General features: G+C 47.1%; 2 protein-coding genes across 2 annotated transcripts; both read right to left on the bottom strand.

The window, feature by feature from the left end:
• Nucleotides 1-3,457: 3,457 nt before the first annotated feature.
• LOC133357208 (uncharacterized) lies at nucleotides 3,458-11,937 on the bottom strand. The gene is made up of 5 exons (XM_061575038.1): nucleotides 11,600-11,937; nucleotides 10,273-10,441; nucleotides 7,814-8,212; nucleotides 7,071-7,237; nucleotides 3,458-3,527 (listed from the first exon to the last, which is right to left on the bottom strand). The coding sequence occupies exons 1-5, from the start codon at nucleotides 11,839-11,841 to the stop codon at nucleotides 3,458-3,460; spliced, it is 1,047 nt and encodes a 348-aa protein (XP_061431022.1). The 5' UTR covers nucleotides 11,842-11,937.
• Nucleotides 11,908-23,406, bottom strand: LOC133357207 (uncharacterized). The gene is made up of 5 exons (XM_061575037.1): nucleotides 23,069-23,406; nucleotides 21,688-21,856; nucleotides 19,214-19,629; nucleotides 18,557-18,723; nucleotides 11,908-11,942 (listed from the first exon to the last, which is right to left on the bottom strand). Exons 1-5 carry the CDS (start codon nucleotides 23,308-23,310, stop codon nucleotides 11,908-11,910), a joined length of 1,029 nt encoding a protein of 342 aa, XP_061431021.1. The 5' UTR covers nucleotides 23,311-23,406.
• Nucleotides 23,407-25,150: the final 1,744 nt, after the last annotated feature.

Below are 25,150 nucleotides of genomic sequence, written 5' to 3'. Positions count from 1 at the left end.
GCAACTCTCCACTGTTGTTAGCCCCGGCAGGGAATCAAACTCGGGCATACAGATAGCGCGGCGGTGGGCGAACAGCTCATCCGCCTTCACTCCACTTTTATTGCTTGTGCTGGAGTTTTTTTTTTTAGTAAACTTAAGCCGCTATCGTTTGGTGTGTGTTTTTTTTATGTTGTCAGCTTGAACTTTGCAAGAGGAGCTTTCCACAAACTTGCCAGCTACTTCCAAGCGTTGGCAGCTGGATGTGAAAAGTGGACGTTGATTATTGCGCCGTTGAGCCATGCGCGTGGCGGTGGCGGCGGCTTTTCTCTCGCTTGCAAATCTCGAATATAAATCTAGAGTCGGGAAGAGACGCAAGCTTTTATCTGGGGTGCTGACGCTCGCGTGACGGATACCGCTGCGAGAACACATTAAGATTTTGCTTTCCACGTGAATTGACGTAGTCTCCAGATCATAAAGACGCATCCTCTCCCAAATTTTGCTTTAAAAAAAAAAAAACCGTACCACCATCAACAACAACAAAAATAGTGCGTCGTCTTATAATCGGGAGAATTATGGTGACTGTGGATTTTTTTTCTCCCTCGGTTTTCTTTGTGAGCCAATAAATCTTGATATTTTTTTTTGTTACAGCTTCCAAGTTCTGGTCAGCTTTGTAGAATTACAGAAAAGTTACCCTTGGATGTTCAACTAACGGTTTAATCGGTTTGATAAAATCAAAAACACATGGTCGTGCAGTGCGTGCTAACCAAAACATGTAAACGTGGTTAAGGCCTAACAATTTATCTGGTGTGCTGTCAAACAAGTCATGGCCAACTTTTTAATTATTATTATTCGTACTGCCTCTAACTTGGGACTTAAAAATAATAAGTTTAAATGCAAATGAACGGGAGTGGTGATTTGGATGTTTAGGCTTTAAGTGTTTTTATGCTGCAGAATAAAGGTGTATCATCTGTTACAGCGATAAAAAAAATCAACTAGACACTCGCTCCATATCTTGTATATAAACTTCAAAGAAAAAAGATCTGTAAAGCAAAAAAAAAATCCACATTTCTACGTAGGTGAGTGTTTTCAGTTTTTCTGACTTATTTTGCTTTTGCAGGAATTAAAAAAGTCATTCTTTGGATCATTCTCTCTTCACAGCCATTTGTAACTATAGACCCATCCCCTTGCTGTAATAGTTTATTCTGAGTAACTTTAAAGAAGAAGAAAATAAATTACTCGCCATATTTTGTGCTCTTTGCGAAAGCTGAAATGCTACAAATGGAAATAAAGTTTTTTTGTGAATATAAATTGTGAAATGTCTCTTCTTTGTTTGTACAAGCTACACGCGGGGACAATTTGCCCTCATTTGCGATTGGTTCCAAGTAAAACCAATGTTTGGCCATATCATGGGACCTTTTTTGCCAGTAGCAAAGTATGAAAAATAATAAGAATAGGAAATAATAAAATAATAAAAATAAAACATTATAAAATACAATTCTCACTATTATTATTTCCCTTCTACATGACTTTACCGAAAGAACCAAGAAGATGAATCCCTGCAGTCACGAAAGATTTAAATCGAAATAAGAATAGGGTTTACACCTTTCTAGCAAAGAAAGGATAAAACATATTCTTTGGGTCTTTCGGTAAAGTCACGTAGATTGGTTCAAAGAAAAAAACAAAACTACGACGTTTCGATCGCAACACAAGCAGACTGTTTAAAAGGTTTAATCACTGTCCCCCTTTTTTTTTCCTTCCCGATGACGACCGCTTGTGTTGCGATCGAAACGTCATTTTTTGTTGTTATTTTCTTTTAACCTATCTACGTGATTTTACCGAAAAGACCCAAAGAATATAAATTCCTGCAGTCACGAAAGCTTTAAGTCAAAGGGTAAAACATCATTTAGCTTTTTCAGCAAGGGTAAAAGCTATTCTTATTTTTCATACTTTGAAACTGGCAAAAAAAGGTAACCCATGATACGGCTGTTCACACCCGAGCTATCAATGCTCTGTACATTGTCCTGGTCCTGTTCGCCTGTTGGTGTTCTCTGGTCTGCCACTGGTGAGGCTAGGCCCTAGAGAAGGCTGTCTATGGTGTAGGCCAATCAGTTTCGAAGGCGATGCATGTTTTAGAACACGTGTGTTTGCATGTTCACCACAAGTACTGTATGTGGTCAATGCAGTTACTTGAATACTTGCAAAAGGTTTCTATTTGGGGTTTGAACATCTCAACATTTTGAAACCTCCTTTTGGCGTCATCTGGTCCAACACCATGTGAGACTAGGCTCTAAGGAAAGCTGTCTCGGGTGTGGACCAATCAAGTTCAAGGACAGTGCATACATTATCAGGTGTTTTTTGTTTGCATTCCGACCGCAGGTATTGTGGTCAATGCAAACATGACTCCTTGTAAAAAAGGTGTCAGTTTTGTTGCCAGATAAAAGGATAAAAAAACAATTATCTCAAGACTTCTTGTTTTATTGCTATCATTTTTTCAACCAATGTTTGCCCATTGTCGTGAATATAGCGCCCTCTGGTGGCTGCAAAGTTTACGCGAATAGTTTTAAAAAAGTGTCCAGGGTGACCCAAAATTCAGGACAGGGTAGGGCGTATATTTTTGTAACGAATCTCATAGGGTTATTTAATCTATTTTCACAAATGTGCAAACGGACAGCCATTAACGTTAACGCAAGCGTGAATTCTCTGTGGAAATGAGTTTCGGATTTAAAAGAAAGATTACAAGTAGAATCTTTGAACATTCGTCAACTATGGCTTCGTGTCTCAATGCAGCCAAATTCATTTCCATTTTTAAATGTCATCTGAAAAGGAAGACGAATCGTTGACGTTGACAACGATCACAGATGCAATATTAACGTAAATAAAACAATAATTACGTTTGGATTTAAAGCTTTCGTGACTGCAGGGGTTCATATTCTTGGTTCTGTCGGTAAAGTCACGTAGAAGGGAAATAATAAAAATAAAACAATACAATTCTCACAAAGTTTCGATAGCAACACAAGCAATCATCATCAGGTGTGAAAACCACAGCAAGACAATCATCAGAGGTGTGGTTTTCACACCTGATGATGATTGCTTGTGTTGCAATCGAAACGTGAGAATTGTATTATTTTACTTTTATTATTTCCCTTCTACGTGACTTTACCGAAAGAACCCAAAATAATTAGAATGTTTTTATGTTCGTGTTAAAATATAACATAATAACCCTTTGTGTGTCCCGACTTTTGGGTTCTCCTGTATTATCGACGCAGACCGCGCACTAACATGATGCAGCCATCACACAACCGTGAAAATCAATTTCGCTCAATGAGAATCGAAGCAACCACCGTCTTACACTCTCGTCTCAGAAACTCCCACGGCGCGTTCCGTTCAAACACAAATGACACCGGGGCTCGAATGTCAACCCGGGTCTGCCTAGCTCAGCGACCCTCGCCCCGGCACAACACGTCCAGTATACCGCTGGCTACGACTGCGCCGACTTCAGTGTCCGTGCCACTCGCTGCAGTCTGGCCCAGCCGCACGGAACACATTCTCTGAGAGGAAGGGTGAAACCACGAGGGAAACGACGCGGTTAACCAAAACCTCTCTCCGACTTATTTCCTCAATACTTGAGATTGAGAAAGTAAATTGTTACATTGTTGAGGGTTTTGAGGCCGGGGGGGGGGGGCTTTGTAAATTATTTCGCGGTGCCGGTTTTTAAATCCTTTATATTAAGTTCGCTTGCTTGCTTGCGTGCTTGCTTGCTTGCTTACGACCGTGCAAACCTTTCGGTCGTTTTTTAACCCACTTCCCGTGATCCAATCGAGCTGACATTTTCCACACAGACTCGTTGTGCGAGACAATTAATGTTCGCGAAAAAAATAATTCCAAAATTTTACACTGTTTAGGGAAAACAAATTAAATATTTAATTACCAATTGTTTATATCTGCAGACAATCATCTGACCCATAAGTGGCAGCCATCTCAAGCCAGAGGACGAGAGGACTCTAGCTGCCACGCATATAAAGGATTTAGAGTGAAAAACTTTGTTTTTACGGGTTATACTTATTTCTTCTTGTTGTTCACTCATGGTGATGTTTTGCGTATGAATCCGCACACCCCGTGTGCTGAGTTTGAGACGGAAAAAAATAACCCGTAAAAACAAAGTGTTTCACTATAAATCCTTTATATGCGTGGCGGCTAGAGTCCTCTCGTCCTCTGGCTTGAGATGGCTGCCACCTATGGGTCAGATGATTGCCTGCCACCATTAAGCAATTGGTAATTAAATATCATTTATTTTTTCCTAAAAAGTGTAAAATTTTGGAAAAAAAATTTCACGAAAATAAATTGTCACGCACAACGAGTCTGTGTGCAAAATGTCAGCTCGATTGGATCACGGGAAGTGGGTTAAAAAACGACTGAAAGATTTGCACGGTCGTAAGCGCGCAAGCAAGCAAGTGAACTTAATAATAAGGATTAATAAGTATAACCCGTAAAAACAAAGTTTTTCACTATAAATCCTTTATATGCGTGGCAGCGAACTTAATATAAAAGATTTTAAAATATATTCGCCTGTGGAGGACGCGGGGATCGATCCCGCGACCTTTGGCATGGGAAGCGAGGGCGCTACCAACTACGCTACTCCGCCACGGCCTGTGGAGGGGTTACGCTCTTGGCTCTTACACTCTGACGTTCAGCCAAAGCCATGAATTAGTTCTATTTGAATATATGTAAAATAAAACAATTTTGCCTAAAAAGTGTAAAATTTTGGGAATTTTTTTTTCACGAACAATAATTGTCTGGCACAACGAGTCTGTGTGGAAAATGTCAGCTCGATTGGATCACGGGAAGTGGGTTAAAAAACGACCGAAAGATTTGCACGGTCCTAAGCAAGCAAGCAAGCACGCGAACTTAATATAAAGGATTTAAAAAACAAAAACATGAACAAGAAAACATCTTAATGTGACTGTGCAAACAGAAAATCCAAGAAAAGACGGCAAAATATCGCATAAAAAGCACTGTACACCAACCATACTTCTTCACCACGCTGGTCAGCGTGGGTTGGCGAGGAACAGTGCTTGAGGTGTCACTCACCACTGATGTTGGCCATGGCTGGGAATTGAAGTCGGATCTCCAACATTTGTCGTGCATTGTATGTATGTTGAACTTCTTTCACGCCATGCATAGCCAGCCGTGCTAAGCGGAGGTGCGCTAACCACTGTGCTGCACTCTTGAGAGCATATTAGCCATTGAATGTCAAATCAATTCTTGACTGTGACAATTAATCAATGAACCCTTTCGACGTACGTGTACGTCATCTGTTCATCTTCCTATTCCATTCCGATGACGCAATTAAAACGAAACCGGAAGAAAACCCAAGACAAAGTGACTTTATCGGTACCGAGGCTCCTACAAGGCCATGCCGGAGAGCGTGTGGCACAGTTTGGCGCCAGCGATCGTAGATCGCGGGTGTGTCGCTCCAGTTCTCTGCGGCGAGTACAGCGTCTTTAAAAACAACGGCGGCGCTACTAAGCCTCAAAATTAAAATAAACGCTGAACCACGTGCGCGTTCCGAGATTCGGCGGTGAACGGGACCCCACCCTGCAACTTGCAGACGTCTCAGAATGGGAAAGGGTTCAGTGGACTACTTTGTACAGCCAGCTGGTTAAGCGGTGGAGTGAAGTTCACAACCTGGTCGGGGGTTGACTCAACCCATTGACAATCTGGGGTCTTTTCGATTTAAAGCTTTCGTGACTGCAGGGATTCATCTTCTTGGTTCTATCGGTAAAGTCACGTAGAAGGGAAGTAATAAAATAATAAAACATAATAAAATAATTCTCACGACGTTTCGGCCACAACGCAAGCTGTCTCCCCGACAGACCTGTTCTTCACCTGAGGACGGCTGCTTGCGTTGTGGCCGAAACGTCGTGAGAATTATTTTATTGTTTTATTTTTATTATTTTATTACTTCTCTTCTACTTGACTTTACCGAAAGAACCAAGAAGATGAACCTGGGGTCTATAAAACGAGTATCGGTTTTGGGGGGAATTCCACGGTGGTTGTCCTATGGGTAGACTCGCCGCTTCCCTGCCAGAAGAATGTGGAATTTCCACCACTGGTTCAAGGCCGCCATAAGCGAGTCATGATCACCAATGCATCAATGCTTATTTGACCTGACAATCACTTGAAGCTAGACTTGACCTTCGTGTCAGTCATGTGCAGGAGTGCACACACGATTTATATATCATTGCATACAATGCAGCATGGAATGTGATGTACAGTAAAACCTCGTTATTTCGATATTTTTGATTCGTAATTGGGGGGATAATTCGGCAGCGCTGCGCTTTTGGCATATACTGTATATTAGTAATTCGCCATGCGACGAATTGTGGTACCGACTGGTCCAATTTCGGAATTTCAGCATGAATGTGGTGCGACGCCGTGTGCCACATCCAAAACAATGACTCAAGATTTGAAGCTTTCGTGATTACAAGGATTCATACTCTTAGGTTTTTTCGGTAAAGTCACGTAGGTAAAAAGAAAAATAAATGATGAAAAATAACAAATCACGTTATTTTATTTCTATAATAATTTTTATTATGTTTATTATTTATTATGTTTTTTACCTACGTGACTTTACCGAATAAATCTAAGAGTACAAAACAATGACTCAGTCCAGTGGCGCAGGGAAGTAGCATTGTACATCATTCGGAATATTGGATAATTTTGCAAAGGCCAGAAACCCCATATGTGTTGCATTAACAAGTGTTTACTGTCTTTGCACGATGTTTAAGTGTGTGTGTTGAGCACATGTAATGCACCTTATTCTCATGCACCGCAATCCACATCGACACGTACGACGCGCTGACAACTGCGGTGAGGAACACAAGTTTTATTGTTTAAAATAAACTCGCCCACTCCCGCCCAAAATGGCAATGTCCACCAAAGGGAGCTGCACCCGCTTGTGCGAGCGTGTGCTGGTCTCGGTGGGTGCATCCTGGCGTGTTGTTTGTGCGAATCGTTCGCTACCAGAACACCTGGTATCGGGAGCGGTGTTCTCTTCTCATGTTAAAGTAAATCCGTTGGGGTCTTGATACCCGATCCACGGCGGGACGTCTCCAGCGTCACCGCGGGGACGCAGGGGACGCCGACGGCGCCGCGTGCGGCGCGGACGGGCAGAACACACCGGAGGACCAGCTCCGGCGAGCGCATCGTCGTCGTCGGCGGCGGCGGATTGTGCCGGAGTGACCGGTGGCGGTGGTCTCTGTCCGCGGCAACCATAGCGAGCGCCGGTAACCGGGGATGATGTAACGAGAGACATCAGGGAAGGGATGTCTCGCTGGCCAGCGTCGCGAGCGCCGGTCTTTGCTGGTGCTGGAGGGGTGGGCAGCAGTGGAGATGGGCTCAACTGGGTGGGTTCAGGAGCCTGCATCTCCACCGGCACGAGAGTGGTGGGCAGCAGTGGAGATGGGCTCAACTGGGTGGTTTCTGGAGCCTCCATCTCCACCGGCACGAGAGTGGTGGGCAGCAGTGGAGATGGGCTCAACTGGGTGGTTTCTGGAGCCTCCATCTCCACCGGCACGAGAGTGGTGGGCAGCAGTGGAGATGGGCTCAACTTGGTGGGTTCTGGAGCCTGCATCTCCACCGGCACGAGAGTGGTGGGCAGCAGTGGAGATGGGCTCAACTTGGTGGGTTCAGGAGCCTGCATCTCCACCGGCACGAGAGTGGTGGGCAGCAGTGGAGATGGGCTCAACTTGGTGGGTTCAGGAGCCTGCATCTCCACCGGCACGAGAGTGGTGGGCAGCAGTGGAGATGGGCTCAACTGGGTGGGTTCAGGAGCCTGCATCTCCACCGGCACGAGAGTGGTGGGCAGCAGTGGAGATGGGCTCAACTGGGTGGTTTCTGGAGCCTCCATCTCCACCGGCACGAGAGTGGTGGGCAGCAGTGGAGATGGGCTCAACTGGGTGGGTTCAGGAGCCTGCATCTCCACCGGCACTGGAGGGGTGGGCGGCAGTGGAGATGGGCTATGTTGGCAGGCATCCTCGGCGCTGGTTTCCGCGGGTGCTGGGGGCGTGGGCAGGAGTGCAGGCTGGGGGACGTGGGCCCGGTTGCGGCCGCGTCTGATGGCAGCGTTGCGTGCACGTCTTATCCGGGCTGCAGCCGCCCGAAGAGCAGGGCCGAGGTCTCGTCTGTGACCTCTGACCCTGCCCACAATGGGCGCCGCCACCATCGTGGCCTTCTGCAATTCAGCACAAAACAAACAGGATTGAATGTGTCTTCAATGGTAACAAAGATAAAGGTGTAAACCCTGCAACTGGCTTTACATCAAATTGTTTAGTTTGTCCTTCCCTCGCGCAAACTGATCATCCTCCCAGCAGCTTTCGGCTAACCAGATGCGCTTCGTGCGGCCGTCTGGAACGCTCTTCCTTCCGACACTAGGAAACCACCGGAGCTATGCACTTTTAAATCTAAATTTATAACGCATTTCTTTAGAACTGCGTTTTGTGTTTAGTTTGTTGTGCTCCGCACGCACCTCCGATTGGCACGGTTGGCTACGTATGGTGCAAAAGAAGTTCATTATACCGTACATAATGTGAGGAACACATGGATGAGAGAAAGAAAGTGGGCTCGGCTGAGGGTCTCGAGTAATAAAGGAATACAATGTGTCCAACAGGACATCATCAGGTTATATGGCGTGCTAACACTGGCTTGTAGCTAGCTGCCACGTGAATGATTACACTGCAGAAGCGTGAGAGATCGTGAGAGGTTGGGGATGCCCTCATCCAGCAGTGGATGAATCATGACTGGTGGTGATGATGAAATAAACCAGTTCAATGACGGTGTCAGGATCAGAATGTGTATTGATGCTGGAGGAATCTGATGAGCTATTAAGCACTTTTAACAGGTGTCCAGTAGGTTTGTGTAAGAACGTTACAACAACAAATAATACAAAACTATGACAGTAATGCAAATAATAAGGTAAACAAATCGCTCAAACAAATACAAATAAAACTAAACCATCATCCTACCAGGCAAAGTCCACTTGAGCTATTAACTTATTTTCTTAGAAGCAACTTGGGCATTAACAGCAGCCAAAATAATAATTCAAGTTCATTTATTTGGTGTAGCCCTGTGAGCCATTCGGTTCTTGAATCGGGTGCAACCGCAACAAAAACAAAAACATGAACAAGAAAACATCTTAAAGTGAATATGTGACCAAGTGCAAACAGAAAATCCAAGAAAAGACAGCAAAATATTGCAGAAAAAGCACCGTACACCAACACTGTGTGCAAAAATCCCAGTGGGATGCAAGTCAAACAACAACTTAGATAAATTTTCGATTTAAAGCTTTCGTGACTGCAGGGATTCATCTTCTTGGTTCTTTCGGTAAAGTCACGTAGAAGGGAAATAATAAAATTAAACATAATAAAATAATTCTCACAACGTTTCGGCCACAACGCAAGCAGCCGTCCTCAGGTGAAGAACAGGTCTGTCGAGAAGACAGAGTCTGAACTTAGATTAAGGCCATCAGTCTTACAACAAACAAACATGACCAATATTCTTAGGTTTTTTCGGTAAAGTCACGTAGGTAAAAAATTAAAATTAATAAAAGTAAAATAAAAATCACGACGTTTCGGAGGCAACGCAAGCTTCCGTCTTCAGGCAGAACCGTCACAGCCCGACAGCTGTATCAAGTAAATGAGGGATTACAGGAGATACCACTCCGTATATATAATGGTTGAAGGCGGCAGGGCCAGGAACGGCACACTTTTTATTAATATGGTAAGGTGAGGCTTAAGACTAAGAATAGACTGCATAACAAATGACTGAGCCTTTGTTATGGAGAGGTGCGGTTTGTGACTAACGCCTAGCCTACATAACAAATGCTGCAAATGAGACCGAGCCTCTGCCATGTAGATGGTAATAGGCTACATACCAAAAGACTGAGCCTTTATTATGGAGAGGTTCGGTTTGTGACTAAGCTGGCCTACATGACAAAAGTGTGAAAAAAGAAAGCTAAACCTGGTAAAACAGAACTGGCTGTCTATCAGTAACCTGTATTAGTTGTCTGTTCCACCTGAAGACGGAAGCTTGTGTTGCCTCCGAAACGTCGTGATTTTAATTTTAATTTTACTTTAATTAATTTTAATTTTATACCCGCGTTACTTTACCGAAAAAAACCTAAGAATATGAATCCTTGCAGTCACGAAAGCTTCAAATTTAGAAACGTGACCAAACCAAAAAAACTTTTCGATCTCAGTAACGCGCGCGCTTCTAATCGCTCGCTCGCTCGTTCACCTTGCGACGCACGGAGAACCACAGTTGCACGAGGGTGATGACGACGTGGTACAGAACGTTGAGGCCGCCGTCGGAGTAGGAGGTTTCCACTTTGGCGCAGGGTGGGAGTCTGCCGAAGGGACGTTGAGCCGGGACGCTGCGGGAGACGGCCGAGGTGGCCTCGGCGGTTCTGTTGGGACAGCAGCAGACGGACAACGTCGACAACGTCAGACGGTGGGGGGGGGGGGGGGGTTGGTGGCGCTGCTACGTAGAGGGGGGGGGGTTGGTGGCGCTGCTACGTAGAGGGGGGGGGTTGGTGGCCCTGCTACGTAGAGGGGGTGGGGTTGGTGGCCCTGCTACGTAGAGGGGGGGGGGGGTTGGTGGCCCTGCTACGTAGAGGGGGGGCTGCTACGTAGAGGGGGGGGGGCTGCTACGTAGAGGGGGGGGGGCTGCTACGTAGAGGGGGGGGGGCTGCTACGTAGAGGGGGGGGCTGCTATGTAGAGGGGGGGGCTGCTACGTAGAGGGGGGGGGCTGCTACGTAGAGGGGGGGGCTGCTACGTAGAGGGGGGGGCTGCTACGTAGAGGGGTGGCTGCTACGTAGAGGGGGGGGGGCTGCTACGTAGAGGGGGGGGCTGCTACGTAGAGGGGGGGGGGCTGCTACGTAGAGGGGGGGGCTGCTACGTAGAGGGGGGGCTGCTACGTAGAGGGGGGGGGCTGCTACGTAGAGGGGGGGGCTGCTACGTAGAGGGGGGGGCTGCTACGTAGAGGGGGGGGCTGCTACGTAGGGGGGGGGCTGCTACGTAGGGGGGGGCTGCTACGTAGAGGGGGGGGGGCTGCTACGTAGGGGGGGGGGCTGCTACGTAGAGGGGGGGGGCTGCTACGTGGGGGAGGGGCTGCTACGTGAGGGGGGGGCCTGCTACGTAGAGGGGGGGGCTGCTACGTAGAGGGGGGGCTGCTACGTGGGGGGGGGCTGCTACGTAGAGGGGGGGGGCTGCTACGTAGAGGGGGGGGGGGCTGCTACGTAGAGGGGGGGGCTGCTACGTAGAGGGGGGGGCTGCTACGTGGGGGGACTGCGACGTAGAGGTGGGGGCTGCTACGTAGAGGGCGGGGGCTGCTACGTAGAGGGGGGGGGCTGCTACGTAGAGGGGGGGGCTGCTACGTGGGGGGGGCTGCTACGTAGAGGGGGGGGCTGCTACGTAGAGGGGGGGGGCTGCTACGTGGGGGGGGGCTGCTACGTAGAGGGGGGGGCTGCTACGTAGAGGAGGGTGCACTGCTACGTGGGGGGGGCTCTGCTACGTGGGGGGGGGGGGCACTGCTACGTAGAGGGGGGGGGGCTCTGCTACGTACCTGGCGTGTCCACCGCTGGGGCGGGTGCGCGCGTGCCACGCTGCGGGGCTGACGTCAAACGCGACGGCGTCTTCGCTGCTGTTTTGGAGAGATGATTGGTTGTGGTGGTTGTTGTTGTTGTTGATCATCAACTCGTAGAAGGTTGTTGTTGAGTTCTCGATCGTGGACATTCCTGGCTGATCCCCACGATGGATTAGGAGGATGCCCAGAAGCCACAAAACGTTTTTGACGCAACTCGCCATGTTGACAATTATATTTCTTTTAGTTTGTTTTTAACAAAACAAAATAAAAATCTCTCTCCAACGACGTCAAAGTTCGCGGCCGTCGTCTCGATGCGCCTCCCCTGGCGAGCGACGGGGAGAAACACGTGGGTCCCGCGTGACGTCAGCGCGTGACGACAGCCAATGATTACGACGTCACGACACGTGGCGCACGTGACCACGTGGGGTGGTGGGGCGGTTTGAATGGCGTTGAACAGAAATAGTTTTACGGGTCACGATGGGGATGGACTTGTCCCCGTCGTACGAACGTGGAGATGCCATCACTTACTCCAGGGCCTGTAAACTGATGAGATGAACACCGCCTCATGTTGTTTGTTTGTTTGTTTGATGTTTGTTTGTTTGATGAAAACACAGTAAAATGGTAAAAAAATTACCTCTTTTCTCGCACCCAAACTGTATTCACAGAGGGTTGGAGGTCAAACAGTGTTAAGATAACAAAAGGGGTTCCACAGGGTTCCATTCTCGGCCCCCTCTTGTTCTCTCTTTATGTAAATGACTTGGGCACTGAACTGGATTATTCCAGGGTAAATCTTTTTGCAGATGACACGGTACTAATTACTGCTGGCCGCTCTCCGGATGACGTGATTGCTAAGCTCCAGAGTGATTTCAACAAACTACAACATCAGCTAGTTGCTCTTAAACTAGTCCTAAATCCTGCCAAAACCAAGGTGCTATGCTTCTCACCAGGACTAAAGCGGGAAGTTATTTTCCCCCAATTACATTCCTTAAATAATGATCAAATAGAGCAAGTCAAGATCTATAAGTATCTTGGGGTCATCCTGGATTCAAAACTGAATTTTGAAGATCACATTGATTATATTGGGAAAAAGACAAAAATTAAAATTGGTTTTCTATATCGACACAAGCACTGCTTCCCTCCTATGTTCCGTTTGAAATTGATTAAAGCTACCATACTGCCTCTACTTGATTACTGTGACATTGTGTATAAATCAGCCCCAAGTACTGCACTGAAGAAGCTTGACTCAATGTATCACTCGGCCTTAAGATTTGCATTGAACTGCCCATATAGGACTCACCACTGTGATCTCTACATTGGGTCAAACTTAACATCTCTGAATGTTCGACGGCTTGTGCACCAGATCTTATTTATTCATGATGTACTTGCAAAAAAATCTGCAGATTACCTGCTGAATCTCGTCTCTGTTTCAAAGAACAAATTTGACCTAAGGTCTACACTCATTTACCAGCTTAATATTCCCTATTGCCGTACATATACTGGAGGAAGGGCCTTTGCTATTGATGCCCCCAGGGTCTGGAATGCTGTTGCAAATAAATTGAAACTTGAGTCACTACCTATGAGATCTTCACTCAAAACTGCTCTAGAGGAGTTGTACACCCCTAGCTGCCAGTGCTATTCAGTGACCTAAAATTAAATGTTTCGCTCCGGATGATCGCTACAAAGTATGACCTGTGTTTTGATTTAGTGTGCTGATCTTAAAGGTGCATTGAAAAATTACAATACTCCGATTGATGCTCCTGCTGTTGTGGAGTGACTCATGCAGCCAGCTATGGCTGCAGGGTTTTGGTAGTAGATGTTGTTTATGCCATTTATTGTGAAAATTCCGTCACAGTTCCTATGGTTGCTTTTTCATTGCTTTCATGGCTTTATTTTGGTGATTTCGAAAAGTGTATTGGTTTAGCCATGTTTGTTTGTTGTAGTACAGAGTTAGACTGATGGCCTTAATCTAAGCTGTCTTGTGGTTGTTGTTGTTTGACTTGCATCCCACTGCGATTTTTGCACACAGCGTTGGTGTACGGTGTTTTTTCTGCAATATTTTTGCTGTCTTTTCTTGAATTTTCTGTTTGCACTTAGTCACATATTCACTTTAAGATGTTTTTTGTTCATGTTTTTTGTTTGTTGCGGTTGCACCCGATTCAAGAGCTGAATGGCTCACAGGGCTATACCTAATAAATGAACTTGAACTTGAACCAGATAAGTTTACAATAGCTTTTTTTACACATGTAGGGTCCTATCAAAATGAACTTTACTTTAAATTGTTTTGAAGTTTATAAATCGTCAAATTTTCATGGAATGAATTCATTTCAATAGTGTGAAATGTGCATGTAAGTTATCATTATGTGTATACATTTCCATCTGAATTGTACATTTACATATCATGTTTGAAGACTCTTAATTTAAGTATTTAACCCTCGGTGGCTCTGCGGCTCAGTAAGCAAGACCCATGCTAAACTTAGTACAGTGCCGCTGTGTGGGTAAGCTCACACCGGTTGTTAAATGGATGGACTTAACCCCGTCATACGATTGTGGAATTTCAATCGGTGGACTGCAGGGTCAGGAGATGAACACCAACTCTGATGCTTCATTTGCGCAGCAAATCACCTTTACTTAGAATAAGAGTATACTGGACTGTCATCGAATTAATCTTTAACAAATGAGCGGTTCTTCTACTCCATAAAGTTACCCCCTGCTCACTCAAGAGCCCCCCGTGTTTTCACTGCACCTTGGAGTGAGCTCTTGGTAGAGTTTTAACCACGAGCTAAAGTTAGCAAAAGTTATAAACGCAAACAGTAAATTCTAGATTTGAAGTTTTAGTGACTGCAAGGGATCCACATACTCTCTGGTTCTTTCGGTAAAGTTACGTAGGTGAAAATAAAATAAAATGAAAACTAAATACAATTTTAAATTAAATTAAATTAAAACAACTAAATAAAATTTCATCTTCTTGGTTCTTTCGGTAAAGTCACGTAGAAGGGAAGTAATAAAATAATAAAAAGCAAACATAATAAAATTATTCTCACCAGGTCCGTCGAGGCGACAGACTCTGTCGCCTCGACGGACCTGGTTTTCACCTGAGGACGGCTGCTTGCGTTGTGGCCGAAACGTCGTGAGAATAATTTTATAATGTTTTATTTTTATTATTTTATTACTTCCCTTCTACGTGACTTTACCGAAAGAACCAAGAAAACTAAATTAAATTTTAATGAAATTAAATGAAAAGAACTACATTTCATTTTTGAAATAAAATAATGAAAACAACTAAATTTAATTTTAAATAAAATAAAATGAAAACAACTGAATTTAATGTAGTTGTTTTCATTTTAAATTAAATTAAGTTTTTATTTTCACCTACGTGACTTTACCGGAAGAGCCAGAGCACTAACAGTATGTACTTGACGCCCCACACTGACACAATGAACACCTCGCTGGCTCTTGACTCTGCCTCTCTCTTTCCCTCCCCACCTCCTATCGCGGTGCGTGTGGTCATTAAAGAAAAATAATTAACTCGCGGTTACTGTACAATTAGTTTTGTCCTATAAAATATCCACGTGCCGATGAGACCGGCCACTCCGTTGAGCTACTAATTATCATTTGTGAGAAACCGAGTCGCTTCTGGCGAAAAGCCACGATATTAGTGGTTCAGTGGGGGCCTCTTAACTGGGAAAATAAAATAAAATGTTTATCCTTTTAGGTTTTTTCGGTAAAGTCACGTAGGTAAAAAATAAATAATAAAAATAATAGAAATAATAATAGTTTATCGTTTAGTTTGTTTATCGTTTAGTTTGCACGTGTGCGTGTGTGTGTGGCGTTGACGACTTGGGGGTTATTGGATCTCTAAACAAAAACAACATTAGTCATCTAACAACTAACGCAAGGCACCGATTCTGTTCAACAATTGCTGCACTCATTTTTGCCTCGTCTCTGCTTGTGTCCACGTGGGCTCTGTAACTCTGCGATTAGCACGGTTGGCTACGTACGGTGCGAAAGAAGTTCAACACGCACACGGTTGCGTCTGCGTTTGAACTGTGGGTGGGTTGGCTTGGTGGATGTACATGCGTGGGCAGGCGAGTGCGGGTTTTGGTGTTTTTAGTACACTTGCCTCAAGGTGCACCTAGCCTGGCACAAGCGCCGTGGTTAACGTCTCCAACTTAGTCGTGAAAGGCAGCGGCTGTTGTTGTTGTTTCTAGGCACTGGTTGTTGAGCTGTCAATGAAACGCTCTACAAAGACAAAGATCCCCCGTGTAGCCTTTACAGACTTTGGGGCAAGTGCTGTAAGTGAGCATCTGCGAAGACCGGCGCTGTGGCACACGAGGGCGTGGTGGCCAGTACCATGCCCGACCGCCTTTGTCTCCCTCTTGGCGGTGTGGCCATTACGGTATAAGGCCATCAATAATTCACCTGCACAGCTAATCGGCTTAAATGTGTTGTGAGACTCATCAAAGCTTTGCAGGACAAATTAATTGTATTATAATTGTTATTAGAAATAGATTTTAAGTGGGTGTTTTATTTTTGTTAAACATGTTACTTTAGTCGTCTTTAAAACACCACGATGTGAATACCATCGATTTGCATATGAAGAATGCAGTTCAGCAGACCTTTGACAATCCACTGCTAGATGAAAGCCTTCCTTTTGCCGTGTTGGTTATCAGGGTTGTTTCAAGTTCAAGTTCATTCATTTGGTATAGTCCTGTGAGCCATTCGGCTATTGAATCGGGTGCAACCGCAACAAACAAAAAAACAAAAACATGAACAAGAAAACATCTTAATGTGACTATGTGACTATGTGCAAACAGAAAATCCAAGAAAAGACGGCAAAATATCGCATAAAAAGCACTGTACACCAACCATACTTCTTCACCACGCTGGTCGGTGTGGGTTGGCGAGGAACAGTGCTTGAGGTGTCACTCACCACTGATGTTGGCCATGGCTGGGAATTGAAGTCGGATCTCCAACATTTGTCGTGCATTGTATGCATGTTAAACTTCTTTCACGCCATGCCGTGCTAAGCGGAGGTGCTAAGCGGAGGTGCGCTAACCACTGTGCTGCACTCTTGAGAGCATATTAGCCATTGAATGTCAAATCAATTCTTGACTGTGACAATTAATCAATGAACCTTTTCGACGTACGTGTACGTCATCTGTTCATCTTCCTATTCCATTCCGATGACGCAATCAAAACAAAACCGGAAGAAAACCCAAGACAAAGTGACTTTATCGGTACCGAGGCTCCTACAAGGCCATGCCGGAGAGCGTGTGGCACAGTTTGGCGCCAGCGATCGTAGATCGCGGGTGTGTCGCTCCAGTTCTCTGCGGCGAGTACAGCGTCTTTAAAAACAACGGCGGCGCTACTAAGCCTCAAAATTAGAATAAACGCTGAACCACGTGCGCGTTCCGAGATTCGGCGGTGAACGGGACCCCACCCTGCAACTTGCAGACGTCTCAGAATGGGAAAGGGTTCAGTGGACTACTTTGTACGGCCAGCTGGTTAAGCGGTGGAGTGAAGTTCGCAACCTGGTCGGGGGTTGACTCAACCCATTGACAATCTGGGGTCTTTTCGATTTAAAGCTTTCGTGACTGCAGGGATTCATCTTCTTGGTTCTATCGGTAAAGTCACGTAGAAGGGAAGTAATAAAATAATAAAACATAATAAAATAATTCTCACGACGTTTCGGCCACAACGCAAGCTGTCTCCCCGACAGACCTGTTCTTCACCTGAGGACGGCTGCTTGCGTTGTGGCCGAAACGTCGTGAGAATTATTTTATTGTTTTATTTTTATTATTTTATTACTTCTCTTCTACTTGACTTTACCGAAAGAACCAAGAAGATGAACCTGGGGTCTATAAAACGAGTATCGGTTTTGGGGGGAATTCCACGGTGGTTGTCCTATGGGTAGACTCGCGCTTCCCTGCCAGAAGAATGTGGAATTTCCACCACTGGTTCAAGGCCGCCATAAGCGAGTCATGATCACCAATGCATCAATGCTTATTTGACCTGACAATCACTTGAAGCTAGACTTGACCTTCGTGTCAGTCATGTGCAGGAGTGCACACACGATTTATATATCATTGCATACAATGCAGCATGGAATGTGATGTACAGTAAAACCTCGTTATTTCGATATTTTTGATTCGTAATTGGGGGGATAATTCGGCAGCGCTGCGCTTTTGGCATATACTGTATATTAGTAATTCGCCATGCGACGAATTGTGGTACCGACTGGTCCAATTTCGGAATTTCAGCATGAATGTGGTGCGACGCCGTGTGCCACATCCAAAACAATGACTCAAGATTTGAAGCTTTCGTGATTACAAGGATTCATACTCTTAGGTTTTTTCGGTAAAGTCACGTAGGTAAAAAGAAAAATAAATGATGAAAAATAACAAATCACATTATTTTATTTCTATAATAATTTTTATTATGTTTATTATTTATTATGTTTTTTACCTACGTGACTTTACCGAATAAATCTAAGAGTACAAAACAATGACTCAGTCCAGTGGCGCAGGGAAGTAGCATTGTACATCATTCGGAATATTGGATAATTTTGCAAAGGCCAGAAACCCCATATGTGTTGCATTAACAAGTGTTTACTGTCTTTGCACGATGTTTAAGTGTGTGTGTTGAGCACATGTAATGCACCTTATTCTCATGCACCGCAATCCACATCGACACGTACGACGCGCTGACAACTGCGGTGAGGAACACAAGTTTTATTGTTTAAAATAAACTCGCCCACTCCCGCCCAAAATGGCAATGTCCACCAAAGGGAGCTGCACCCGCTTGTGCGAGCGTGTGCTGGTCTCGGTGGGTGCATCCTGGCGTGTTGTTTGTGCGAATCGTTCGCTACCAGAACACCTGGTATCGGGAGCGGTGTTCTCTTCTCATGTTAAAGTAAATCCGTTGGGGTCTTGATACCCGATCCACGGCGGGACGTCTCCAGCGTCACCGCGGGGACGCAGGGGACGCCGACGGCGCCGCGTGCGGCGCGGACGGGCAGAACACACCGGAGGACCAGCTCCGGCGAGCGCATCGTCGTCGTCGGCGGCGGCGGATTGTGCCGGAGTGACCGGTGGCGGTGGTCTCTGTCCGCGGCAACCATAGCGAGCGCCGGTAACCGGGGATGATGTAACGAGAGACATCAGGGAAGGGATGTCTCGCTGGCCAGCGTCGCGAGCGCCGGTCTTTGCTGGTGCTGGAGGGGTGGGCAGCAGTGGAGATGGGCTCAACTGGGTGGGTTCAGGAGCCTGCATCTCCACCGGCACGAGAGTGGTGGGCAGCAGTGGAGATGGGCTCAACTGGGTGGTTTCTGGAGCCTCCATCTCCACCGGCACGAGAGTGGTGGGCAGCAGTGGAGATGGGCTCAACTTGGTGGGTTCAGGAGCCTGCATCTCCACCGGCACGAGAGTGGTGGGCAGCAGTGGAGATGGGCTCAACTTGGTGGGTTCAGGAGCCTGCATCTCCACCGGCACGAGAGTGGTGGGCAGCAGTGGAGATGGGCTCAACTGGGTGGGTTCAGGAGCCTGCATCTCCACCGGCACGAGAGTGGTGGGCAGCAGTGGAGATGGGCTCAACTGGGTGGGTTCAGGAGCCTGCATCTCCACCGGCACGAGAGTGGTGGGCAGCAGTGGAGATGGGCTCAACTGGGTGGTTTCTGGAGCCTCCATCTCCACCGGCACGAGAGTGGTGGGCAGCAGTGGAGATGGGCTCAACTGGGTGGGTTCAGGAGCCTGCATCTCCACCGGCACTGGAGGGGTGGGCGGCAGTGGAGATGGGCTATGTTGGCAGGCATCCTCGGCGCTGGTTTCCGCGGGTGCTGGGGGCGTGGGCAGGAGTGCAGGCTGGGGGACGTGGGCCCGGTTGCGGCCGCGTCTGATGGCAGCGTTGCGTGCACGTCTTATCCGGGCTGCAGCCGCCCGAAGAGCAGGGCCGAGGTCTCGTCTGTGACCTCTGACCCTGCCCACAATGGGCGCCGCCACCATCGTGGCCTTCTGCAATTCAGCACAAAACAAACAGGATTGAATGTGTCTTCAATGGTAACAAAGATAAAGGTGTAAACCCTGCAACTGGCTTTACATCAAATTGTTTAGTTTGTCCTTCCCTCGCGCAAACTGATCATCCTCCCAGCAGCTTTCGGCTAACCAGATGCGCTTCGTGCGGCCGTCTGGAACGCTCTTCCTTCCGACACTAGGAAACCACCGGAGCTATGCACTTTTAAATCTAAATTTATAACGCATTTCTTTAGAACTGCGTTTTGTGTTTAGTTTGTTGTGCTCCGCACGCACCTCCGATTGGCACGGTTGGCTACGTATGGTGCAAAAGAAGTTCATTATACCGTACATAATGTGAGGAACACATGGATGAGAGAAAGAAAGTGGGCTCGGCTGAGGGTCTCGAGTAATAAAGGAATACAATGTGTCCAACAGGACATCATCAGGTTATATGGCGTGCTAACACTGGCTTGTAGCTAGCTGCCACGTGAATGATTACACTGCAGAAGCGTGAGAGATCGTGAGAGGTTGGGGATGCCCTCATCCAGCAGTGGATGAATCATGACTGGTGGTGATGATGAAATAAACCAGTTCAATGACGGTGTCAGGATCAGAATGTGTATTGATGCTGGAGGAATCTGATGAGCTATTAAGCACTTTTAACAGGTGTCCAGTAGGTTTGTGTAAGAACGTTACAACAACAAATAATACAAAACTATGACAGTAATGCAAATAATAAGGTAAACAAATCGCTCAAACAAATACAAATAAAACTAAACCATCATCCTACCAGGCAAAGTCCACTTGAGCTATTAACTTATTTTCTTAGAAGCAACTTGGGCATTAACAGCAGCCAAAATAATAATTCAAGTTCATTTATTTGGTGTAGCCCTGTGAGCCATTCGGTTCTTGAATCGGGTGCAACCGCAACAAAAACAAAAACATGAACAAGAAAACATCTTAAAGTGAATATGTGACCAAGTGCAAACAGAAAATCCAAGAAAAGACAGCAAAATATTGCAGAAAAAGCACCGTACACCAACACTGTGTGCAAAAATCCCAGTGGGATGCAAGTCAAACAACAACTTAGATAAATTTTCGATTTAAAGCTTTCGTGACTGCAGGGATTCATCTTCTTGGTTCTTTCGGTAAAGTCACGTAGAAGGGAAATAATAAAATTAAACATAATAAAATAATTCTCACAACGTTTCGGCCACAACGCAAGCAGCCGTCCTCAGGTGAAGAACAGGTCTGTCGAGAAGACAGAGTCTGAACTTAGATTAAGGCCATCAGTCTTACAACAAACAAACATGACCAATATTCTTAGGTTTTTTCGGTAAAGTCACGTAGGTAAAAAATTAAAATTAATAAAAGTAAAATAAAAATCACGACGTTTCGGAGGCAACGCAAGCTTCCGTCTTCAGGCAGAACCGTCACAGCCCGACAGCTGTATCAAGTAAATGAGGGATTACAGGAGATACCACTCCGTATATATAATGGTTGAAGGCGGCAGGGCCAGGAACGGCACACTTTTTATTAATATGGTAAGGTGAGGCTTAAGACTAAGAATAGACTGCATAACAAATGACTGAGCCTTTGTTATGGAGAGGTGCGGTTTGTGACTAACGCCTAGCCTACATAACAAATGCTGCAAATGAGACCGAGCCTCTGCCATGTAGATGGTAATAGGCTACATACCAAAAGACTGAGCCTTTATTATGGAGAGGTTCGGTTTGTGACTAAGCTGGCCTACATGACAAAAGTGTGAAAAAAGAAAGCTAAACCTGGTAAAACAGAACTGGCTGTCTATCAGTAACCTGTATTAGTTGTCTGTTCCACCTGAAGACGGAAGCTTGTGTTGCCTCCGAAACGTCGTGATTTTAATTTTAATTTTACTTTAATTAATTTTAATTTTATACCCGCGTTACTTTACCGAAAAAAACCTAAGAATATGAATCCTTGCAGTCACGAAAGCTTCAAATTTTGAAACGTGACCAAACCAAAAAAACTTTTCGATCTCCGTAACGCGCGCTTCTAACCGCTCGCTCGCTCGGTCACCTTGCGACGCACGGAGAACCACAGTTGCACGAGGGTGATGACGACGTGGTACAGAACGTTGAGGCCGCCGTCGGAGTAGGAGGTTTCCACTTTGGCGCAGGGTGGGAGTCTGCCGAAGGGACGTTGAGCCGGGACGCTGCGGGAGACGGCCAAGGTGGCCTCGGCGGTTCTGTTGGGACAGCAGCAGACGGACAACGTCGACAACGTCAGACGGTGGGGGGGGGGGGGGGGGGGGGGGGGTTGGTGGCGCTGCTACGTAGAGGGGGGGGGGGTTGGTGGCGCTGCTACGTAGAGGGGGGGGGGTTGGTGGCCCTGCTACGTAGAGGGGGTGGGGTTGGTGGCCCTGCTACGTAGAGGGGGGGGGGGGTTGGTGGCCCTGCTACGTAGAGGGGGGGCTGCTACGTAGAGGGGGGGGGGGCTGCTACGTAGAGGGGGGGGGGGCTGCTACGTAGAGGGGGGGGGGGCTGCTACGTAGAGGGGGGGGCTGCTATGTAGAGGGGGGGGCTGCTACGTAGAGGGGGGGGGGGCTGCTACGTAGAGGGGGGGGCTGCTACGTAGAGGGGGGGGGCTGCTACGTAGAGGGGGTGGCTGCTACGTAGAGGGGGGGGGGGCTGCTACGTAGAGGGGGGGGCTGCTACGTAGAGGGGGGGGGGGGCCTGCTACGTAGAGGGGGGGGCTGCTACGTAGAGGGGGGGGCTGCTACGTAGAGGGGGGGCTGCTACGTAGAGGGGGGGGCTGCTACGTAGAGGGGGGGGGGGGGGGGGGGGGGGGCTGCTACGTAGGGGGGGGGGGGGGGGGCTGCTAGGGGTGGGTGGGGGGGCTGTACGTAGAGGGGGGGGGGCTGCTACGTAGGGTGGGGGGGGGATGCTACGTAGAGGGGGGGGGCTCTGCCTACGTGGGGGAGGGGTGCTTACGTGAGGGGGGGGGCCTGACACTTAGAGGGGGGGGTGCCCTACGTAGGGGGGGGCTGGGCCTGCTAAGTGGGGGGGGCTGCATACGTAGAGGGGGGGGGCTGCTACGTAGAGGGGGGGGGGGGCTGATACGTAGAGGGCGGGTGGGATGCTACGTAGAGGGGTGGGGCTGGTACAGTTGGGGGACTGCTACGTAGAGGTGGGGTGCTACGAGAGGGGGGGGGGGCTGCTACGTAGAGGGGGGGGGGGCCTGACTACGTAGAGGGGGGGGCTGCTACGAGGGGGGGGACTGCTACTAGAGGGGGGCGGCTGCATACGTAGAGGGGGGGGACGTACGTGGGGGGGGGGGGCTGCTACGTAGAGGGGGGGGCTGCTACGTAGAGGGGGGTGCACTGCTACGTGGGGGGGGCTCTGCTACGTGGGGGGGGGGGGCACTGCTACGTAGAGGGGGGGGGGGCTCTGCTACGTACCTGGCGTGTCCACCGCTGGGGCGGGTGCGCGCGTGCCACGCTGCGGGGCTGACGTCAAACGCGACGGCGTCTTCGCTGCTGTTTTGGAGAGATGATTGGTTGTGGTGGTTGTTGTTGTTGTTGATCATCAACTCGTAGAAGGTTGTTGTTGAGTTCTCGATCGTGGACATTCCTGGCTGATCCCCACGATGGATTAGGAGGATGCCCAGAAGCCACAAAACGTTTTTGACGCAACTCGCCATGTTGACAATTATATTTCTTTTAGTTTGTTTTTAACAAAACAAAATAAAAATCTCTCTCCAACGACGTCAAAGTTCGCGGCCGTCGTCTCGATGCGCCTCCCCTGGCGAGCGACGGGGAGAAACACGTGGGTCCCGCGTGACGTCAGCGCGTGACGACAGCCAATGATTACGACGTCACGACACGTGGCGCACGTGACCACGTGGGGTGGTGGGGCGGTTTGAATGGCGTTGAACAGAAATAGTTTTACGGGTCACGATGGGGATGGACTTGTCCCCGTCGTACGAACGTGGAGATGCCATCACTTACTCCAGGGCCTGTAAACTGATGAGATGAACACCGCCTCATGTTGTTTGTTTGTTTGATGTTTGTTTGTTTGATGAAAACACAGTAAAATGGTTAAAAAATTACCTCTTTTCTCGCACCCAAACTGTATTCACAGAGGGTTGGAGGTCAAACAGTGTTAAGATAACAAAGGGGTTCCACAGGGTTCCATTCTCGGCCCCCTCTTGTTCTCTCTTTATGTAAATGACTTGGGCACTGAACTGGATTATTCCAGGGTAAATCTTTTTGCAGATGACACGGTACTAATTACTGCTGGCCGCTCTCCGGATGACGTGATTGCTAAGCTCCAGAGTGATTTCAACAAACTACAACATCAGCTAGTTGCTCTTAAACTAGTCCTAAATCCTGCCAAAACCAAGGTGCTATGCTTCTCACCAGGACTAAAGCGGGAAGTTATTTTCCCCCAATTACATTCCTTAAATAATGATCAAATAGAGCAAGTCAAGATCTATAAGTATCTTGGGGTCATCCTGGATTCAAAACTGAATTTTGAAGATCACATTGATTATATTGGGAAAAAGACAAAAATTAAAATTGGTTTTCTATATCGACACAAGCACTGCTTCCCTCCTATGTTCCGTTTGGAATTGATTAAAGCTACCGTACTGCCTCTACTTGATTACTGTGACATTGTGTATAAATCAGCCCCAAGTACTGTACTGAAGAAGCTTGACTCAATGTATCACTCGGCCTTAAGATTGCATTGAACTGCCCATATAGGACTCACCACTGTGATCTCTACATTGGGTCAAACTTAACATCTCTGAATGTTCGACGGCTTGTGCACCAGATCTTATTTATTCATGATGTACTTGCAAAAAAATCTGCAGATTACCTGCTGAATCTCGTCTCTGTTTCAAAGAACAAATTTGACCTAAGGTCTACACTCATTTACCAGCTTAATATTCCCTATTGCCGTACATATACTGGAGGAAGGGCCTTTGCTATTGATGCCCCCAGGGTCTGGAATGCTGTTGCAAATAAATTGAAACTTGAGTCACTACCTATGAGATCTTCACTCAAAACTGCTCTAGAGGAGTTGTACACCCCTAGCTGCCAGTGCTATTCAGTGACCTAAAATTAAATGTTTCGCTCCGGATGATCGCTACAAAGTATGACCTGTGTTTTGATTTAGTGTGCTGATCTTAAAGGTGCATTGAAAAATTACAATACTCCGATTGATGCTCCTGCTGTTGTGGAGTGACTCATGCAGCCAGCTATGGCTGCAGGGTTTTGGTAGTAGATGTTGTTTATGCCATTTATTGTGAAAATTCCGTCACAGTTCCTATGGTTGCTTTTTCATTACTTTCATGGCTTTATTTTGGTGATTTCGAAAAGTGTATTGGTTTAGCCATGTTTGTTTGTTGTAGTACAGAGTTAGACTGATGGCCTTAATCTAAGCTGTCTTGTGGTTGTTGTTGTTTGACTTGCATCCCACTGAGATTTTTGCACACAGCGTTGGTGTACGGTGTTTTTTCTGCAATATTTTTGCTGTCT

The sequence above is a fragment of the Lethenteron reissneri genome, chromosome 57 (assembly GCF_015708825.2).
Source record: "Lethenteron reissneri isolate LAM-NWPU_2019-01 chromosome 57, ASM1570882v1, whole genome shotgun sequence".
Classification (NCBI taxonomy): domain Eukaryota; kingdom Metazoa; phylum Chordata; class Hyperoartia; order Petromyzontiformes; family Petromyzontidae; genus Lethenteron; species Lethenteron reissneri.
The sequence above is the reverse complement of the archived record's forward strand: the minus strand, read 5'-3'. Positions and strand labels throughout refer to the sequence as shown.

Bases quoted from the DNA above. Each gene is read 5' to 3' on its own strand.
- LOC133357208 (XM_061575038.1), bottom strand. From the start codon at position 11,841: ATGGCGAGTTGCGTCAAAAACGTTTTGTGGCTTCTGGGCATCCTCCTA. The intron at 8,213-10,272 runs GTGAACGAGCGA...GCTGAATTGCAG, and splicing joins GGTTCTCCGTGCGTCGCAAG to AAGGCCACGATGGTGGCGGC. The intron at 7,238-7,813 runs GCTCCTGAACCC...TGCCGCGGACAG, and splicing joins TCGTGCCGGTGGAGATGCAG to AGACCACCGCCACCGGTCAC.
- LOC133357207 (XM_061575037.1), bottom strand. From the start codon at position 23,310: ATGGCGAGTTGCGTCAAAAACGTTTTGTGGCTTCTGGGCATCCTCCTA. The intron at 18,724-19,213 runs GTTGAGCCCATC...TGCCGCGGACAG, and splicing joins CAGGCTCCTGAACCCACCCA to AGACCACCGCCACCGGTCAC. The intron at 11,943-18,556 runs GTATCAAGACCC...GTCGCTCGCCAG, and splicing joins GACGTCCCGCCGTGGATCGG to GGGAGGCGCATCGAGACGAC.